Raw genomic sequence first — 19,715 nt, 5'->3', positions numbered from 1 at the left:
CTGGTGAAAAGTATTATTTATTTTTTATTGGCGTGCTAAAAATGAAGTTCCAAACCCAGTACACGGATGGAATTGATTTCACGAGTAGGAATTCAATGCTGATGGAATGAAGGACCCGATCGGGTCGTTTCCAGACGCCTAAACCACTTCTTTTGGTTTTCAGTTGACCTGGTCTGGCAATCATGCCGAAATACTTACAAGAAGACTTCCATTAGAAGTGCCGCACGGAAAGCCTCGAGAATTAAATATTAAAACATTTAAATATATCTGAAAGTAAAATGAACGAATGACTCATATTTATTTGCATCTCCATGTGATTTATCGACGACTCGAAACGTTTACAATAAAAAGCTTTCTATCCGCCACCCCATAACGCATTTTAAAATTTTTATTCGTCTCTCTCGTTGTAATGTACAATAAACCCGGCGATAAATGGCACATTAAAAGATACAGGACTGTCGATGTGAAGCCCGTGAAAAGCTATAGTAAACGTCTGAGGATGTGTATATATTTGCCAAGTTAATAATAAAACGGTGTATTTTATATGGGCAATAAAAACCTAACAAATCCAGCAACAAAAAGGAGGCCTGTAACCGGTTTAACACAAACTAAATACCTACATGTTGCGATATTTAAAACGCATGCAATCAATTTTTTAATTAAGCCTGCCAGTGTTTCTATATTGTCTAGTGCTTTAGTTCTATTTTTTTAATTTGTTGTTTTTATTGTGTTCCTTGACTAGCTACTATAATATGTAATGTATTAATGTAGATCAATAAATTCTATTCTATTCTATTCTATTCTATTCTATTCTATTGGAAAATATAACAAAAAAATGATACCCTTCATAATTTTTTGAGCGCATATCTAAAACATACAAAAATAATATCGTTTAAAGGTCTTTGTTCCAAGCCTATGATTTTTAACGATAATTTAACACCTATAGAGATCAGCTATCTTCAAATCCAGCGTTAAAGAAATAGCACGAGATCATTTTTCCAAGACTTATTTGCTTTAAAGACTCATAAACTGACATTATTTCCGCAGTAACCTCACAAATTAATGTCAACACGACTCAAATGTTTCGTCGGACGCGTCTGGCGACTGCTGAGGTGACATCACATATTCTTCTGGGAAACATTACTGGAAAGCGATTAACAAGTGAGTCAATGACAAACTGATTGTTATTTCTACAGGGATTAATTAAAAAAAGGAATGACGTCAAAGAAAAATATATTTTTGGGGTAGTTTAAAAAAAACGGTTTTTTTTAATTAGAGCTCGTGGGCTTGTGCGTTAGAGAACTCAGTAGGTATTCGTGGTTTGCGGAAGAAAATACTAGATTTCCCTTCTATGTTAATAGGCGAGCGGTTCACCCCTAAAAAAAGGCATGAACTCACTAAATTGTTAAAACAAAAGCCTACAGCATGAAATTTTTTTGTTTTATAAAGTGTATTTTCCTGATAATTTACATATTTTTTTTATATTTTTCGGCGTGGTCAGTTAATTGTTATAAACAAAAAAGTTGTAAAAAAAATTACTCCTCGAATGGCTTTGAAAAGTTTTTTATTGTAAAATGGACCAAAATAAAGACTTTTTGTTATTTGACAAAAATTCGAACAATGCTTCGTTTCCGAGATATTTACAATTTAATGTGAAAAAAGTGACGAAATCGACAAACTTTCGGAATTTTTTTCTCAAAAACTACTGAACAGATTTTAATTCTAAAAAAAGCATAATAATCGGCGGATTTTCTACTTTAAGATATATTTTTTGCTATGGGTCAATCATTTTATTTAAGGTCTAAAGCGAGTAAAAAAAGTATTTTAAAGAAAATTATGATAACACTTCAAATTTAAATTTTCTTTTTACAATATCTTGGATTAGATTATATTTTCAATAAACATTATTATGATTTTTTAATAGATATATGTTAACAGTACAAATGTTCAAAAGATCATTTTGTTTGGTTTTGTAGCCGGAGTAAGGTTTTTGCAAGTAATTAGTAAAATTTAAATATTCGATTATTGGTTTTATAAATGGCTAAAATTGACTTGAGTCATACCAAAACTAAACTAAATAAGCTTTTTAAATCGTAAAATTAACCTAATAATAATAATTGACCTAGCGATCTCGAAAAATAAAAAAGTTATTTTTTCCACTAGGTATATGAACAAAAATATGTTTATCATGATTTTCTTTAAAAGACTGTTTTTTTTTACTCGCTTTAGACCTTCAATAAAATAATTGACCTATATCAAAAAAATATATCTTAAAGTAGAAGATCTGCCGATTATTACGCTTTTTTTTAGAATTAAACTCTGTTCAGTAGTTTTTGGGAAAAAAAATCCGAAAGTTTGTCGATTTCGTCACTTTTTTCACATTAAATTGTAAATATCTCGGAAACGAGAGATTTTTCGAATTTTTGTCAAAAAACAAAAAGTGTTTATTTTGGTCAATTTTACAATTAAAAACTGTTTTCAAAGCCATTCGGGGAGTAATTTTTTTACAACATTTTTATTTATAACTGACTTCGCTGAAAAATATAAAAAAATATAAGTATGTAAATCATCAGAAAAATACACTTTACAAAATAAAAAAGTCTCATGCTGTAGGTTTTTGTTTTAAAAATTTAGTCGGTTACCTTCATTTAGAAGCATCTTTTTAGGGGTGAACCGCTCGCCTATAAAGAGTCTTGGAAATGTTAATTTTTCGTATAACTAAAATTTCTTTAATCTACATTTAAACGACAACCGCAGAAAATATAACGGCACTTTCAGAATATAATTTGGTAGTTGTCAAGAAAAGCGCGTTTCCCAAGACATATCGACCACCCTGTATTTACATATTCACCGTCGAGCATATGGAAGTGCAGATGACGCAGCTAACAGCAACACATCGACCTATTTATTGATGTTAATCGTCTTGTTACTCGCTTACTTATACAGCGAGTTCATTTTCCGTGACGGATTGTTTTCTTTTCTCGGCAGCCGCTCAACAACGATTGTCAACCTTGGACGGCGGCATTCCACGTTCTAGATGTTAAAATTAATTTTGTTTATCTATTTTTAACCCTAAGCTACCCCCACGTAATCGATTGTCGGGGCTGTAAAGCCGGGGGAGCTCTTTATAACTTCGAACACATTCCAAGACAATAACAACAAGAAGAAATATTTTCGTTTACGCAGAACAAACGCGAACCGGGTAAAGAAAAGAGAGGTGTAGGTAAAGATTCTATATTAAAATTTTATGTTTACTTACTTCTTTTTATTCTATTTTCGCATTGTCGTCGAATGGAAACTAGCGAACATTTTATATACCAGCTTATTGCGAGGCGGATGGCAATTTTCAGAGCTCTATTGGAAAACGTAGATAAACTCTTCAGAAAATAGTTTCCATAGGTTCCACCAAAGATAACAAGGCCCCTAAGATGTATTGTGCAATATCTTGTCACGTTTCACGTTTATTTTATCGCTAGAAAATATACAGAGGGCGCCGTTTATTTTTTTTATCGTCTGTTTCGGCAGGAAAATAAGATATAACATAAGACTAGTAAGTACAAGGAAAATGTTAAATATGTGAATACAGGCTGTTACAAATTCCCTTCTCACTACAAGGATCTCTAAAAAATCAAAGCTAACATGATTAGTTTTCGAAATATTTGAAAAAATTCGAAATTTTGGAGATTCGTTTTTGTTTCATTTCGACCTTGTTTGAGATGATATTGAAAAAAGAAGAACACTTTGTCATGGCAACTCTTTACCCTCTATCGAATGGCATAATCAATTTTTATATGCAACGTTTCGTCTCTCCAGGACCATCATCAATTTAATTTTTTTAAATACGACCCTGGAAATTTTATTATTATTAACGACACAATTCAATAAATATAGAAATCTAAATAAAAAAATTAGATAAATTTGGAACGAATACATTGAAGATGAATTTTTCGAAACGTCTGAATCTGGTTCGGGCTGAGGCAGTACAGTATTGGGGGTCATGAAGGCTTGCAAAAATGTAATAAAATTTGCAGGGTTGTATTTGAAAAAATGAAGTTGATGATGGTCCTGGAGGGACGAAACGTTACATATAAAAATTGATTATGCCATTCGATAGGGGGCAAAAAGTTGCCATGAGAAAGTGTTCTTCTTTTTTCAATATCACCTCAAACAAGGCTGAAATGAAACAAAAACGAATTTCCAAAATTTCGATTTATTTCAAATATTTCAAAAACTAATCACGTTAGCCTTGATTTTTTAGAGGCATAATGTTGGTCCCCAGATTATACAACTTTGCCCCCATTTAAGCTACTTCGTATCTCTTACCGTTTCCGGGATCCCTGTAGTGTGAAGCGAATTTGTAACAGCCTGTATATTTTATAAAGCGATACAGTTTACGAAGTAAAACATGTAATTAATTTTTGCAAAAAAAATATTAAGAATGAACTGATTTTAATAGTAACAAATAGGTATATACAGTGTGTATCGGCCAAATGGAATAAATTCAATAATAAATAAATGGGGGCGTGTTCGAAAAAACGCTCGGACACGTCGATTGATATTTTTATTGCGCATTTTTTTTCAACAAAAACTTTTTATACAGGGTGCGTCGTGTAACAGTGGTCAATATCAACTTTCTTATTTTAAATGCAACACCCTGTATATTATTCAGTTTGATTCTTCAAAAAATTCTAAACATAATTTCTGTAATCAAATAATGTTCTTTATTTAATGTTAATTTTTGCAATAAATATGAAAAGAATTAATATTTCAGAAACAGTTGAAAACAGGTATAAGACATTGTAGGTACATGAAATATGTCTAGAATTTTGTGAAGAATCCAAAAATTGAACATATTTAAGTGGAGTTTAGTGAAGACATAGCTATAGACATGGCTTTAGGATTTTCACACACACTTCATCAAACTCTTGCTACGGGTAACCCGTGTTTTGCGGACCACGACCTGTTTACAACAGAAGAGGTTATTTGGCAATTTCAAATCATTTCCTAAACGGCTCGGTGTTAATGGTTGCCTGACCATAAAATGTGCCGTTTCCTAAACACCGATTGTTGAAAACCGTCGAGGAAGTTGCGCATTTTTGTGTTTATCTGAAGAAAATCAATAGACCTTATTGCAACATGACGTTTGTTAAAAAGTAAACAGAACTACGAAACGGATAACGGTTCTGTACCATTCAATATTTAAACTGAATTCGTAAAAAAATCAAGTTAGAGATTAGTAGATATTTTTGTACCCGCTTGTTTTTCTACAACTATTATATTTTTTCAAAAGATACACAATACGCAAAAAATAAATTTAGATTCCTTAAATTGTACATTCAAATTTAACCGAAATGTGGACGTACCGATAGTTAAAAACAAATCAATGTCTTAAAGGATAAGAATAGAGGTAAAAATAAATTTTGGTCCCAGATCCATTTTTCTGGGAAATGAGGCATATATCCTAAAATTAGTAATGTAATCAATACATTAGATTAAGATAAACGATAAAAGAATCTGATTTGGCTTGGTGAAAAAAAATAAATTGGTGGTAGGTAATCCTCATAAAGTAGGAAACGGATATAGAAATTACACATAAAACTAAATATTTTACACATGTAAGGACGGTTCTTAGTTCACACTTTAGTAAACTACCTTTAGGAATATACATACTATTAAAATTAAAATAGTAAATCTTTGGCAGATTTGAGGTAGCAAAAAATAACACTAATGAATAATGACAATCACATAAATTCTTTATTTAATCACCCCGTGTGTGACAGTTGAACGATAAGGAAAAGGTGCAGACAATATCAATATTTAATTATTTGACAACAATGTTTATGTTCAGCGTGAAGTTAATTTATAGGTGCCTGTCGAAAAAATTCGGCGATATCTACAAAACACAGGGACAGGGCATTAGTCTCAAAAAGTTTCGATGAAATTAAATGCCTGGAATCGCGGTGGGCCCGTCTTGCTAAAGCAAGATTCGTTTACGAGTTCGATTGTTTACATACGCCATTAAAGTATTCTCACTGAAACCATTTCAGACGGTAATAAAAAACGTTGAAGAAACTTGAGCCGCTTGTTCATGCTCCACCAAAAAATAATCATAACGTGCACATGTGCTGCGTAAGCACCCATATAAGCAAAACCTGGCGGTATGAATATTATTAAACCAATTTTAATCGCTACTTTTAGAAACCGTGCTCGCTGCTGCGAATAGCGAGAAAATATTTTTAAATCGACCGGCTACGGTCCATTATTGAAATATCAAAATTGATTTCATGTGGCAGGCCAACAACACTGTGTCGAAGATGAATTTATTACTTCTACACTCATGGTCAAGGAGAACAGTAAGATTTAAAATGGTTAATTATGTTTGAGCACTGGCTGTGGGCTTTGTTTATTTCCCCAAGACAGGTTGAATCACTTTATTGTAACACTTTCCATGAATCTAAGACTTAAAATATTCAAACAACAACGCATTTCAAAGACTGTGTTACATTCTATAATAACAACAAGCAGGCAAGTTTTTAACAACCGCATTAATCCTTAGAACAAGCAAATCAATATACAAAAGGGTGTTTAACATAAATATAAACCCAGAGTTGGTAAACACAGGGACAGGAGTTGTGGTTAGGTGCGGAAACTCACCTTAAATCTTATACGAGTGCTTAGATATCCAAAGTTAAGTAGTCCACAAACATTATTGTCACGATTTTAGACACAGGTTCATTTAAAAATACGTTTATTCACTACAAAAACACCTAACTAAAACTACATCACGCACAACTCCCATCTTGGCTTGTATGAAACCGACTGAACAAAAGCGGCGAGTCACTGCGCACGCCTTGCTACTTACCCATGCGCCATCAAATAAATCATGCCGTGCCTTTGCAGCGGGCTCGCGAAATTTTCAAAAAGTTTTCCGGTGATTTTATCGGAAAAATGTGGCAACTGCCAAAGTAATGGGAATGGAACGGATGACGACATAACAGGTGTTCCTTGTGTACGTATCATCCGTCGTTTCAGAATTCTTTGGATTGCCATTAATTTTTATTTATAAGTATACTTACCCAGGTAGGTTTTTTATTATGTTCAACATTGCCTAACAACCTACTCATATTACAAACAGCTAAAAAATAAAAAGTGTCCCCTGTTATGCATAGAAAAAGTGGTATTTGAAAGGACTGAAGATATTTCTTATTTCTTAACAATTTTGTGCCCATGTAGGAATCATTACCTGATTTAACCAATGAGTGATTCGGAATTCAAACTTTTAGATTCTAAATCTGATTGTGTAATGTTAGTAAAGTAGGTAAGGACATGCCAAATAGTTTATAGAAATAAAGGCGTGAAATTACAACGATATTATTTATAAATTATTTCATCATTTTCAATGGAAACTCCATATTCTATTATGCAATTAAAACCTATAGACATAAGAAGTATGTACTTAGTTTGCATTTGTAGCACGGATATATTCATTTATAAGGAAAAATAGAACTGTAATAATTAAAGCTACTCTGGTGTACTCTCTTGAACAGGATCTGTCGTAGAGGATAAATAACAAACCTCCGTTCAGGTTCTGACATTGTCGGTAATGCAGGTACCTGTCATTGGTGCTGTTATCATTTTTCGCTTTCGAACGTTTGAAAAATAATTACGAAATAGTTAAACAAATTTATATTGAAACCGTTATAAATATAAAGTGTCGTTTCATTTGGAATAAAGATGAGTGCTATGCCAGTCAGTTCTTCCACTCTTCTTCCTCTAGGTAAGATTGAATACTTTTAAGGTTAGATTACAAAGTATTATTTCTTTTAAATTTAAGAATTAGTGGACAAGTGTATAGGCTCCAGAATACATATAATTATGAAGAATGACAAAGAAATTGTAGGAACGCTATTGGGGTTTGACGATTTCGTTAATATGTTACTAGAAGATGTTACGGAATACGAAACCACCCCCGAAGGTAGAAGAATCACGAAATTGGATCAGATCTTGTTAAACGGAAACAACATTACAATGGTAAGTCTGTTTTGTCTATGGCAGTGCTATGTATAACATTTTGGAAATATTTATTTAGAATTATTATTCACAAATTAAGATTGACTGTGTAGCAATATTTTTTTTACTTGTTCCAGTTGGTTCCTGGGGGTGAAATGCCTGAGTGAATGAATGAATAACCACCAAAAATATGAAAGTACCCTAGGTTTAAGACAATAATAAAACAATATTTTTAACAAAAATATTTTTAATTCTCCATTCCATGCATACCTCGGGACACTTAAAATGTACACATATTTTCATGGTATTTTGTACATTGTTTGACGAAATACGTCAGTGCATGTTTGATTACAACCTTTAAATAAATATATCGGAGCTGTAGAAGAAATATATTAAGTAATTACTCATTATAAAAATCTACTTTATTTACGTTATCCTAAAATAAAACGAACTAAATTCATAACTGTGGCCAACGGGGACTTGTTTAAGTTGTGCTGCGTTGTAGAAATGCTTCGATATTTCAAAAGTTTCCTAATGACGTGAAAATGGAATTATGTTGATCGTATTCTGTTCAAATTCATGAATACAATAGAAATTATGTATACTTGTAACGTCCGCATTTTTACTTGAACAGCAACAAAAATTACAAAACGATATCCCCTTTCTACAAATGCGGTTAACTAGAAAAAATATTAAACAGCTTTAAATTCTATGAAGTACGTGATCGAATAGCAAACGAAGTTAAGCTCAAAGAAATAGCCAATTTTTTTTGCATTATTTCTGGATGCTACAAATCAGTCGTCATATTTCGATTAAAGGAATGTACCATTTTTTAGGGGATGATTTCTAGGCCAACAAACAATTCACAACAAAAAATCTCGATTGGGAATTTGTGAAATAAAGTATTGAAGTAAGGGTAGCTTTCCCCCAAATTTTAATACGATTATTTTTTTCGTGTCTCTTGTGAAAATATGTTAGTATCATGTTTTAAGAGCCCCCTCAAAAAATCAGCTCAAAAAAAATTAAAAAAAATCAATTTTTGACGTTTTGAAATTTTTAAAAATCTTGAGCGACCTCAAAGAAATTTTTTTTTGAGCTGATTTTGTGAGGGGGCTCTTAAAACATGATAAACTAACATATTTTCACGACACAAAAAAATATATTCGTTTTTTTTTGGGGCAGCCTATACACTTAATTTTTTTTATTACCACGTCGTTTTTTTTTTCAATTTTTCACGAAATTAAATTTCATAATGAGAGAAAGCTTTGGAAGAAATAAAAATGATTTGAAAAATAGGAATATACTATTTATTAGCTGATTTTGGGAAAAAAGTTTCAATTTTTTATTTTTTATGTTTTTTCATGAAGAAAGTTAACTTCTATTAGTTATAATCCCCTAAAAAGTGGCACTTCCCTCGTCAAAATATGAAGACCGATTTTCAGTACACGCCACTGCTACAGATAATTTTGCAGTAAAAAAAAAACACCTCGTAATTAAAAACTACGGGAATCCCAAAGGCTACGTTGAATTCAAAACATTCTGTACATCCTAATTCCTCCTGACCGCCATACGAGAAACGATGGAAATGAAAAGAAAATATACATTTTTTACACGAATAACTCACGCATTGCCCGTACACCTTTTTTTTTTTGACAAGAGGAGAAATATTTTCACTTCACCAGTAATAAAGTTCCGAACGCTCACACACGGTATGTAATTAGGAACAAGACGTTTCAAAACTGCCCTAGGTCCGCGGATTTGTTGGATACCTCTGCTATTGTGGAAAGAAAGAATTGTGTCGCAAGAATGAACGTTAAAGTCATGAAACTTACAGCGTTCTCAGCGTACTACCATTTTTGCATTCTGTGTACTCGAATAACAAAGATGAAATTATTTTCAGTGCGCACCAAGCGTCAAAAAGAAAATAAATTGAAAATCCTGTCGTTATATCGATGAGTGCTAAAGACACAATAAAAAAATACCTAACTTTGTAATTGTGACCTAAAACAGCCATTTTTTCGGATTTAAAAAACTGATTATATCATGAAAACCGTAAGTTTCACTAAGGTCAAATTTGGTCATTCGAGCCACTCATTTTGGGACACCCTGTACATTATCACGCGTTAAAGTACAAATATTCAAACAAAAATGCATAAAAAATGGCAAATTCGAAAAGAAATAAATCAATTTTTGAATATTAAATGAAGAAATTTGAGTTTTTAAAAAAAAAAAGTGTTACAAACAATTCCACCTGTTTTGGTCGATGTTGAAAACCGAAGTTCCCTAACCTCCTTTTTCCTGTTGAAATGGCGAAATTTTATCGAACGAAATAACACAAAACGAGAAAAATAAAATTTACCAAAAACCCAGCCACAGACACGATCCCCCAACGTCCGCCACGCCCCTACGCTACTTCTTCACCTTAACCCTCTTCTGCACCGGCATGTGGTCCTCGCCCTCAACTTTCCGAGGTAGCTCGTTCCCCGCCTCCGCCTCGCCCTCCTCCGCCGCATCCTTCTTGTGGACCCGCCGGATGTGCACGGCTATGTCGCAGATCTTCCTGAAGGCCATGTTGCACTTGCTGCACGCAAACGGCAGCACGTTGAGCTTCTCCTGGTGCACCTTCTCGTGCTCCTGCAGCTCGCCCACGGTCGCGAACCGCGCCTTGCACACGTGGCACAACGTCATCCTGTGGAATATCCGGTAGTGCTTGGTCAGGGTGGCGATGTACTGGTACGACATCTTGCACAGCTCGCACTCGTAGAAGGCCTGGTAGTCGCCCTTGTTGTGGACGGTCTTGTAGTGCTCGGTGAGGTAGCTGTGTCGGTCGAAGCCCGAGCCGCATATCTCGCAACCCACCGAGTGGGTTATGTAGTGGTCCATGGTCTCGCCGCGGTTCTCGAAAGTCAGGTCGCACACGGGACAGACCAGGCTCTTGCTGACGTGGTGGGAGAACTTGCACTTGTAGCGTCGGACGACGTTCAGGATGTGGAAGGTCTCGTAGTGCGACTTGAGGCAGTTCAGGCAGCCGTACGAGCTGTCGCATATGTCGCAGGTGTAGGTGGTGGTCAGGGAACCGGTGGGGCTCTTGCAGAGAGACTGGTCGAGCTCCTCCAGGACTTCCTTCACTGGAGGGGGCGGTTTCTTGTCTTCCGTGTCTTCTATTTGAAGGATTATCGTTTCCTAAGGAAATCATTAAAGTAACGTTTGTGCTAATCGGTGAAACATACACTGCGTTCCATGACTGTGTGCCGGGAAATTACTGAAATGTTCTACATATAAAGTTTTAATTATTTGGCAAAAGAAATATTACACTTTATGTTTATTATATTATGCTTTCAATTTTTGACAATATCACCTAGAAATTATAATAAAAAAAATTGCTTTGGTTATTTTTTGCTTTCTAAAAATTGAAAACCACACATTTAAAGTCAATAAAATTAAATTTTTGGGTTTAAAGCAAGAACTTTTGAAAAAAATTACATTTTCTTACAAATTTACAAATAAAAGGACAATCATGGTACACACTGTATGTAGAGTTTCCCAGATATACAGGGTGGTTGCCACAACTGTCGCCCCTTATTTTTTCCGTTATTCTTCTATATTAAAGGGGTTGATTTTATTATTTCAGTCTTGCCTTGCCCCAGAAATATTTCACACTAAGCAAATACATCATTTTGCAAGATTTCGTTAAAACCACAGTAATATTTCATTAACATCTTGAACTTTTAACTGTTTGGTTGTCCAAACTTTCAATGAAGATGACATATCATTTCAAGTTTTTAATAAGAAGTATTTGTTACATTTTTTTAAAGCATGCTGTTTAGTTTGTAAATCTCAGTGTCAACGATCTATGACACTGACCTAGTACACCTGATGTGACATAACAACAGGGTGCTAGATGGCTAAAAAACAAACAAAAAAAGTCCTTGAAAATTTTAAATATTTCACACAATAACCATTCTTATACGTTATCCCATTTATCTTGAAGAACAACGGAGAAAATAAGGGACGACACACCCGGTACTAACCACATCGTTACAAAACCAATAAAATTTATTAAAAAACTTACCCCTACCTCATTATTCTCGTTCAATATAGTGAACATCGGGGAGGATGTGAGAAAAAACGGCATTACCGGATCCATCCCCAAATTATTCCCGTCGGAACTTACGACAGATATCTCCTGCGTGCCATTATTGTTGGTGACGTATTCAGATTCGATAATTACGTTTTCGCTGCCGGTCTGCCCTTCGGCCTCCTCCATCTTGCACGTGACCTCGGAGGAAAGTTCCACTTCCTCTCGAACGTCCTCGTAGACGTTCATGTACTCCACGAGTGGTTCTAATGGAACTAGATCTTTGGTCTCGCTGGTATCGGACATGGTATCTACACCTACCTCGACCGTCTCGCCACATTCGTTTTTAAAATAAATTACCTCGGGTTTGATTTCTAACTGCTCCTCAAACTCTTCATCTGGAAATGGTACTGTTTAAAAAATGGAAAACTAAAGTAAATCGTAGTAGAATTACCACTCCTAATGGGAAGTGCATTTTCTTTTAACGTCAGTTCCGAGTTTTTCATTTCAAAATCCTCCGGCAAGAAGTGTCTCTAAAATAAAAATCAGAATCTGCTTTGATCCAACCGTCTATAAAGGTTACCGAATTGACCTCATTCGATGTATTTTATAGGCCATAAAGTATGAAGCGTTGTAAGTAAATGAATATTTTAAGAGAATATAGTGAAAGTAATTCTAACATTTAAAATTCTACTTACATTGCATATGTAAACGTCTTTATCTAAAAAGTCTTCGATCCCTACTCTCTCGAGAAATTCCATTTGCCATTTTGCACTTTTTCCTTCTAATAAATAAAACTCGTTACATGCTGCACCATATAAAATCAACTTGAAAAACACTTAAAATAATAACTTAAAAACATCTGTCAGTGCTGTGAAACAAATTAAAAATGAATTTTTGTATAGGTTATGTTACTACTTTACATTTCGATGACGACAGAACTGACTGAACATTTAATCAAAAAATACTTTAAAAAATAATAGTTGCAAGTTCTGTAAAAGTGACAAATTAAATAATACAACACAAACTGATGTCACTCAAGAGAGTGAACTCACCAATTGGCACTTGGAAAAGGGTGACGTCCTTGTCTTTCTCGCTGCCTCTTCCGCATTTGAGGCAGCTGTTGACCATGTTTTGCCAAAATATTTTGGGGAAAATTATGTAAGATATTTAAAAACGCAACTTATTATCCGTCATATGGTAGTTCAAGGCAACTTATCAATTCATTGGCAATTTTCATAAACAAATAACAGAAAAGGAAGATAGAAATATACCACGGAACAAAACAGGAGGTTTGTTCGTAATGTCTACACTAAGTTCAGAAAAGTGTAATATCGGATCAGTATAGTCATTGAAATACTACGGTTATGGAATACTGATTGTCGATTACAATTTTTCTTGTGTTTTCTGTTGTTCGTGCATTCATTGTGAACATAATAAATTACTGCTGCTAATTTTCGGTTCTACAATTGAGTATAACTACAGTAGTTCATTTGTATGGTAGTTATAATGTACAGTAGTAGTTGTTTTTTCTGGAGGAGGAATTTATTTTAATAACGTGCCGTTTGTGGTTTTATTTTTCCATCAGGGCTTTTCAATGGGAGATGAAGGGAGAGGAAAATTGTGAAGGGTAAAAAATAAACAACAATTGTAATCATGGAGTTTTATTAATTTATAGAAATAGAATAGACATTTCTCTTCAAATCACAGTTAGAAATACTATTTAAGTTATTTTAAACTACAAAAACTGGAATTTGATGCTCAAGTTTGGTTCTACCTAAATACAATAATTCTTCAACAAATCTTAACATATCTCTCAAATATATTTATTTTATATATGCTTTCATCTTTAAATGCAACTCTCTATTACTTTCCTAATTATCGACTAGATTTTCATGTCATTTTGAGCTAAACTAATTTTTTACCTGAGGCCAGAATCCCCCGCAAAATATTATGACAAATACCAATTAAAACGTTCTACTCGATAATATCTAGGAACGGAATTGAAAGTTCGTAACAAATCCATATTAGTCCCAATGTTTGTACAATTTCTGTTCTCCTAATTCTAACACTTACTAAAAGCAATTCATTTTCGATGTACTAACTAATAATTAAAAACTACAAGGCAACTAATATTTTTAAAGTACCGCACCTTGGTGAGCCAAATTCATCACAGTCTTCTAAATTAATACCTAGATAGATATTACGTTTCCTAAGAAGGAATTATAGGACCCATCGAGTTTCTCGTCAGCAAGTTCGATAGCTAAAATAAAGACGAAAACAGTCTATTCCTCGGGCCAGGATGACATTTCGAAACATAAAAAAGCAATATTAAAATAAGTATTGTTACATCAAAATAATTCCCTTTGCTTGAAAACAATTTGAATACAAATATGCACTTAAAAAACGCCAGTGATACAACATGATGCTTATTGTTTTTTCAATTTATAGATTTATGTTAATAGAATTTAAAAAAACTATGTATAAATTTACTCTACAGTAGTTCAATTGTATGGTAGTTAGAACGTACAGTAGTTCTGCTATTTTTTCCGAAAGGGGAATGTGTTTTAATGTTTGTGCTTATTGTTTTTTTTCATCAAACATTGAGCCTTTTTAGTGGAAGGTGGAAAAGTGCATACAATTTCCTGAGACCTTTGATACTTATTTGATTCTGTTATTTATATAAGATTTAACGAAAACCGAGTCATTTTGTGACGCAGAGCCAAGTAATAAAAGGAAAGTCGCGTTACACGCGAAACAGCTGTATTCGCTGCTACAGAATAAAATGACAATGCACATATTTCAGGATTTGAAAGATATTAATAGAAAGGAGGGTGAAATACAAAGGAGAATGTTATCAACGAAGCCCTTTGTTTTTACTTGATAATGTACAATAAAAGCAAATAAATAAAATAGGAAATTAATAATTGTAGAAATAGAAAATTAAGTAGCAAATATATTTGTTAGAACTTATAGTAAATAATATATTTAAAATTATTTAGGAAAATTTATTGTTAATTGCTCTTAGAATGAATTTGAAAAATGATAGTGAACACCAGTAAACCGTTATTTTCTGTCATCTTTTGAAAATAGATGCTTTGGGCATATATGTTATATATTTTACATTTTCGTAAATATATAGACAAACAACAAATCTCCGAAAATATATATATCTTTCAACAAAACTTATATATTTATTTTCTCTTACTGTTAAAAATAATTATATAGACTATATCCTCTCTAGCTCGTTATTATAAAAATAGATATCTTTATAATTACAAGCTCAACCGATCTTCCCCGACAAGCAGCACACTCATTCCAATTCTTTTAAACAAAAGAAAACAATACTTAGAAACATATATTAAATCCTACACAGAATTTAAAGCACACAAGTAAGATTACATACATAAAAATACACCTTAAAACAACTGCAAAAAAAAAGTTAAAAACACTCAGCCATTCACGATTTCCCTTACCTCTGGACTCGATTAAATATTCTGAGTATAATGTTTGTTAAAGTTAAAAATCTTTTAAAAACTACTTTTGATTTTGTTTCCTTTAACATCCATCTACCTACGTACTCGAATAATCTACAGTACAACTGGGCACATAATTAATACTGATATAATTTAAGTTCAGGTCCTGCCTACTCTTAAAAGTGGTACTTTCGAACTACTTCTTATTGGATAAAATCTTTTACTCTAAAGGGCTTATTACCTATTCTGATTAAGTAGCTTGTAAGTGGAATTACGTTTCTAAAATTAAGTATTTAAGGATTTTCACAACTGTTCCGGATATCAGTAAAGTCCTACATCTATTCTATAACTAAATTTAAAGTTGTTGCTCTATTTTAATTTCTATTTCATCGAAAAATTCAAAGATTACTTCAAAATACGCATGGTTGATTTTTAAACGGTTTGTACTCAAACAATTTTGTTTTTAAGAGTGTAGGAAAGAACAATTTTTTATTATGACATCGATGCGTGAGCTGTGGTCTCCACAGGAGGAAATGTCTCACGAACAAGTGGAATCTTTATCGGTAGATCATAGATCTTAACCGGGAAGTGGCGCTTCTGCGTAAAAATCTGGCTCGTCGTCGTCGACATCTGGTTGGTCGCCATCCAACTGAAACAACACAAAAATAACTATACAACTCAATTAAATGTTTTAATATTAATACAGTTTGTCCCGTAGAAAAATTCACGTTCAGTCATAATGTCATTGATTTCAAGGGTCGGGAGAATACGCGGTTAAAATTAATGACATAATGACCGAATCACTCTGTATAACTAATTAATGCAGTTAGAATAGTGGTTAATTAAGATTTGTAAATGTCACTTAAATAAGTTGTTTCTCTTCCGTTCGCTTAATTGGGCATTAAATCTGAATTACTTTTAATAGGCTTCGAGCTTCGAGGTCACAAAATTAGATTTTGATTTACTTTACATTGCATTAACGAGTGGTTTTCGTTTAAAGAAGCAACAGAATAAAAATTCAAAAAGCGTCTAGTAATTGTATTTAACCCATCAAATCATCGACCATCACGCGGTCATTTCAATTTTATTAATCTTTATTGCAAGCGAACGATACCAGAGGTCGTCGACCATTCCTCTGCACTTGTATTTAACAGTTAATTGCTTAGAAGAGTAAAATAATTCCATCGACATTGTATCTCGTGATTTGAGAGGATATATTTTAATAAGGTTCCTTAAAAAGACGGGAAAATAAACAACAAATGGCTATTCGCCAATTAAAAAAGTAACGTGACCTAACAAAGCCTCATCCATATCTATTTTAACCGTTGAAAGTATCGAAAAACTGACTATGGCCATTTTTGTGTGCTGGTTTTTGTTAAGGGTGATGTTACAGCAAGAATACAAGACCTTCCTTGAATAGTTTTTTAATTTTTATTTAAATAATTACACAGCCACACACAAAAAAAAAGTTGGGTATACTTTTAATGGTAATTTGGCCTCCTGAACACGAATCTGGGGTCAGAATTGGCCCATCACGTCACAATTTTTTCCTAACCTCAAAAAACTTGTGAAAAATAGTGAAAATTGATGAAAATTTACTGGGAAAATTTGGAAAAAAATTTATTTCCCCATCAAATAGTACATTTTTATGTAAAAGATTCTGCTGAATTCAAATCCACTGTCGGAATTGAGCTAGAACGTGTGGTTTTTTTTTTTTAACCTCAAAAAACCGAAGATTTTCATAAATCAAGGTAAAAGATTCCACTCCGTCTAAAAATGTGACTTCGCTTAAAAAATGACTTAAGGACTCTACACATGTTATGATGTGTAGTGTGATGTGCTTGTTTCCATGGGACAAGACAAAAAAGTTTATTCTTTCATTTATTTGGGCGTGCATGGGCTTATGTTTTTCCAATCAGATTTTTTTAACTACTATGCAGTTTTCCTATGGCATTTAGATGCTTTTATTTCTTAATAATTTTAAAGTTCAAGGAAAAGGACACATTACTGCCACACAGCACATCACTGCATCTGCTTATGCCTTCAATCTAAAAATGTGACTTTGCCGAAAAAATGCCGCCTACTCGGCCTAAAATTATGACTCTGCCTACAAATTTTACCTTGATTTATGAAAATCTGGCTCCAGATGTGTGATTAATGAAGGTGAGATCAACCAGCAATCCTTATGATGCCAAATTTTACTGAAATCGGTGGATTTCAAAAAAGTACACCCGCCATATTGGATCAGCCATCTTGAATTTTTACAATGTGAATTCATATTCGTAATCAGCGACCCAAAAAACCCCTTTATACAAAATCTGGTCAAAATCCGCTCAGAATTTGAAAATAGCGATTCCTGCTCGGTTTTTTGAGGTTAGAAAAAAAACCACACGTTCTAGCTCAATTCTGACAGTGGATTTGAATTCAGCAGAGTCTTTTACATAAAAATGTACTATTTGATGTGGAAATAAATTTTTTTCCAAATTTTCCCAGTAAATTTTCATCAATTTTCACTATTTTTCAAGTTTTTTGAGGTTAGGAAAAAATTGTGACGTGATGCGCCAATTCTGACCCCAGATTCGTGTTCAAGAGGCCAAATTACTACGAAAAATATATGTCGCATAAAAAGTATACCCAACTTTTTTTTGGGTGTGGCTGTGATTATTAATTACTAGCTGTCGACTAGTTATTGTTAATATAATTCAATGCAAGTTGAGTCAGAGAGTAGTTGTACTCGATTATAAAGAATATTGTGTAAGTATTTTGTGAAAATAATCTAATTTCTAACGTAATAAAAAAAACTGAATATACACTAGTTTCAAAAATTACACAGGAGCAGTTTTCGAAAAACAAAGCAATATAGTAGAGTTTCGGATATCACCCTGTACATGCGAAACCCTTTAATGCCGATGATGTATTAGCAACATAAGCTTTTCAGCGTCGTTGCTTGCAACATATGGCGATAAAATCTATACACCGCTAACCGGGTTCGTCGGGTTTCACAACAAAAACCAAGACACGTTTATTTTTCCAGGTGCCGTCATATTCCAGGCATTTCCTTGCTTTGTGGATACCAAATGTTGCACGGAACAGATGAGCGCGTTTCACAATTAAAGAAATCTAAATAAACTCTATTTATTCCACAAACGGATCGCAACAGAACATTTTTTTCGAAAGAGGGGAAAATTTCGTCGCTTCAACAAAAAACACGTTTTCCTGGGGCGAACTTTTCCATGCTTCTCCAAAAGTACAGCCTCTTAATATTTTTATTATTCTATATCCCAATAGCGTGTTAATGATACTAATAAAAAATCGTACTTTATAAAATAAACTACGCATTAAGTTTAACGGTTCGTTTATAATTATGGAGGATTTATAGAGTGGTTTTACTGATAGTATAAAACCACATGCAGCGGCGATTTAACGATTTTTCACCGTATTTATTATCCATATGGCATACATTTAAATGTTAGGATATAATGAACGTCACAAAATTCTGTCCTTGAATCAAAATAAGGCGATTTAAATCCATATGGGACTATTTTTATAATTGAATATTTCAAATTTCCACATCAATGAACGAAAAAGTTGTACTTTACCACAAAAAGGTAGTATTGGTAACAGTAAATACTAATTTTAAGAAAATTAAAATTGATAATAACCTAGTAAAATAAGCACCCTAATTCTGAATTGTGTCAAGGGATAAACTAAGAAAAGGTCTCTGCTAAATCTTTACTAATTGATTTTGCGTGGAAGAAACCTTGGTCTATGAAAAACAATCAGTAACGAATCGTTCTCATTGAACCACTTTCCGTACAAACGACCTTTAGAAAGATGAAGACAGTTTGCTTAATCAGTTCCCCATTTATTCTGTCGATAAGCGGCTAAGCCCAGTGACGACAGCATTACGTTAAACAATGTAAACCGATAAGTCGAAACTAGACACCGAGCACATATATAGCGTAACGCATCGAGGAAGCCGGGGAAAACAAAACAAGACGCGAAAGGACAAAAGAAAACCTTGGACTGGCATGACTGAGTTCGTCGTTCCCGTCCGAATAAGATTTTTATGCTTTACAGTGTGCTTGTGTAAGAATAAAACTGGTGACGGTCGTGGAAGCTGCCTTAGCTGCCCACCAGTAAGGATATAA

The 19,715-nt window shown here is 33.6% G+C and overlaps 3 protein-coding genes across 11 annotated transcripts in view; 1 reads left to right on the top strand and 2 right to left on the bottom strand.

Annotated features, from left to right (window-relative positions):
• The first annotated feature begins 7,594 nt into the window (after window positions 1-7,594).
• On the top strand, window positions 7,595-9,026 carry LOC108906520 (U6 snRNA-associated Sm-like protein LSm5). The gene is made up of 3 exons (XM_018709799.1): window positions 7,595-7,777; window positions 7,835-8,031; window positions 8,148-9,026. Exons 1-3 carry the CDS (start codon window positions 7,735-7,737, stop codon window positions 8,175-8,177), a joined length of 270 nt encoding a protein of 89 aa, XP_018565315.1. The 5' UTR covers window positions 7,595-7,734; the 3' UTR covers window positions 8,178-9,026.
• A 1,144-nt stretch (window positions 9,027-10,170) lies between these two features.
• LOC108906523 (zinc finger protein ZFP69) lies at window positions 10,171-13,308 on the bottom strand. Of its 2 annotated transcripts, none has more exons than XM_018709803.2 (5): window positions 13,144-13,308; window positions 12,787-12,872; window positions 12,543-12,621; window positions 12,083-12,486; window positions 10,171-11,193 (listed from the first exon to the last, which is right to left on the bottom strand). In XM_018709803.2, exons 1-5 carry the CDS (start codon window positions 13,217-13,219, stop codon window positions 10,420-10,422), a joined length of 1,419 nt encoding a protein of 472 aa, XP_018565319.1. In that variant the 5' UTR covers window positions 13,220-13,308; the 3' UTR covers window positions 10,171-10,419. The 2 variants fall into 2 exon arrangements, with proteins under 2 accessions (XP_018565319.1, XP_018565320.1); XM_018709804.2 differs by having other exon boundaries at window positions 12,089-12,486.
• A 428-nt stretch (window positions 13,309-13,736) lies between these two features.
• The window catches only part of LOC108906529 (band 3 anion transport protein), a 90,117-nt gene continuing 84,138 nt past the window's right edge, over window positions 13,737-19,715 (bottom strand). For all 8 annotated transcript variants that reach the window (XM_018709812.1, XM_018709815.2, XM_018709810.1 and 5 more), the window contains one exon: window positions 13,737-16,213. In XM_018709812.1, the coding sequence (XP_018565328.1) occupies window positions 16,142-16,213 (72 nt within the window). In that variant the 3' untranslated portion in view covers window positions 13,737-16,141. The remainder of the gene's footprint in view (window positions 16,214-19,715) is intronic.

The sequence above is a fragment of the Anoplophora glabripennis genome, unplaced genomic scaffold (assembly GCF_000390285.2).
Source record: "Anoplophora glabripennis isolate ALB-LARVAE unplaced genomic scaffold, Agla_2.0 scaffold116, whole genome shotgun sequence".
Taxonomy (NCBI): domain Eukaryota; kingdom Metazoa; phylum Arthropoda; class Insecta; order Coleoptera; family Cerambycidae; genus Anoplophora; species Anoplophora glabripennis.
Note: the sequence above shows the minus strand (reverse complement) of the source record. Positions and strands in the feature narration are given on the sequence as shown.

Bases quoted from the DNA above. Each gene is read 5' to 3' on its own strand.
- LOC108906520 (XM_018709799.1), top strand. From the start codon at position 7,735: ATGAGTGCTATGCCAGTCAGTTCTTCCACTCTTCTTCCTCTAG. The intron at 7,778-7,834 runs GTAAGATTGAAT...TTTAAATTTAAG, and splicing joins TTCCACTCTTCTTCCTCTAG to AATTAGTGGACAAGTGTATA. The intron at 8,032-8,147 runs GTAAGTCTGTTT...TACTTGTTCCAG, and splicing joins ACGGAAACAACATTACAATG to TTGGTTCCTGGGGGTGAAAT.
- LOC108906523 (XM_018709803.2), bottom strand. From the start codon at position 13,219: ATGGTCAACAGCTGCCTCAAATGCGGAAGAGGCAGCGAGAAAGACAAG. The intron at 12,873-13,143 runs GTGAGTTCACTC...TTTATTTATTAG, and splicing joins CCTTTTCCAAGTGCCAATTG to AAGGAAAAAGTGCAAAATGG. The intron at 11,194-12,082 runs GTAAGTTTTTTA...TGATTTCCTTAG, and splicing joins ACGAGAATAATGAGGTAGGG to GAAACGATAATCCTTCAAAT.